The 1088-nt window shown below is 63.9% G+C and overlaps 1 protein-coding gene across 1 annotated transcript in view; it reads right to left on the bottom strand.

Moving 5' to 3' along the window:
• Positions 1–275: 275 nt before the first annotated feature.
• LOC104496717 (MMS19 nucleotide excision repair protein homolog) overlaps positions 276–1088 on the bottom strand; it is a gene marked incomplete at its 5' end in the record, with an annotated part of 2303 nt that continues 1490 nt past the window's right edge. Inside the window, 5 exon segments of the mRNA XM_010139876.1 lie at positions 276–303; positions 389–489; positions 613–672; positions 753–917; positions 1010–1036. Coding sequence (XP_010138178.1) covers positions 276–303; positions 389–489; positions 613–672; positions 753–917; positions 1010–1036 — 381 coding nt within the window.

Below are 1088 nucleotides of genomic sequence, written 5' to 3'. Positions count from 1 at the left end.
CAGGTCACACGTGTCGAGTCTGTCCATCACTGTCCCTGGCTGCAGCAGAGGCTGGGCAAGCAGCACAGCCCCTTCCCCCCGTGGGTGCTGGGAAGAGGGCAGGGGTGCCAGGAAGGTGCCGCGGTGAGGGGTGCTGCCGGCCGGCCCCCCAACTCCAGCCCCAGCACTTGGGGCATTACTGGGCTCTGAGGGTCCGCGGCGTTGGTTGGATGGCTTGGCGGGTTATCGGAGCCTGGTCAGACTGTTGGTCAGCACAGGGAGGGGATGTGGGGCGCTCACCTGCCTGGGCTTCCCAGCAGGAACCTGCGGGGACAGAGATGGTGCTATCAGCCATGTCCCAACACCCAACCACATCAGCACCCCAGCGGCTCCAGCCACAGGTACCCACCATTCTCCCCGTGCTGCCACCGCCTCCTTCCGCACCAGCCTCTTCTTGTCATCCAAAGGCTTGGCCAGTGCCCGGATAACTCTGGCCTTGTACGGGAGCAGCTGTAGAACAGACAGGACTTTCAGCGAGAGCTGGGTGCTGGCTGCTTCCCAGGAGGAGGTCTGGGACCCCCTTGGCCCATCAACATGCAGGAGCAGGCAGCAGTTCCCCGTAGGAGCACTTACCACGGCTGTGGGCAGGCTGGTGAGCGCGTGGGCACAGCGCAGGGCGGCGATGCGGACAGCCTGGAACAGACAGCGGTGAGGGCAGCAGGAGGGGCAGGGGCGAAGGAGAGGGGTGGAGGGGAAAGGAGGAGCACACGCACCATGGTGGGGCTGGAAGTGAGACTGAGGAACTTGGTGACCAGTGTGTCGACATGCAGGCTCATGATCTGGGGAGCTTCGAGTAGCAGCGGCTGGAGGCAGCTCAGTGTGGAGAGCTGCACCACGCGGTCTGGGCAGGACAAGGCTTCAAGCAGGAGGAAAAGCAGCTGCAGGTGGAGAGGACACAGGAGACATGAGTAACTCCCATCCATGCGCTCTGCACTGCCATAACCTCCCCTGCCACAAGGCTGGCTCTCACCGTGGGCAGCTCTGTCACCAGCACAGGCTTGGGCCGGGGGTTGAGCACATGGGGAAGGGCGTTCAGGGAAGTTGCCTTC

Source organism: Buceros rhinoceros, unplaced genomic scaffold (assembly GCF_000710305.1).
Source record: "Buceros rhinoceros silvestris isolate BGI_N320 unplaced genomic scaffold, ASM71030v1 scaffold26057, whole genome shotgun sequence".
Classification (NCBI taxonomy): domain Eukaryota; kingdom Metazoa; phylum Chordata; class Aves; order Bucerotiformes; family Bucerotidae; genus Buceros; species Buceros rhinoceros.
Note: the sequence above shows the minus strand (reverse complement) of the source record. Positions and strands in the feature narration are given on the sequence as shown.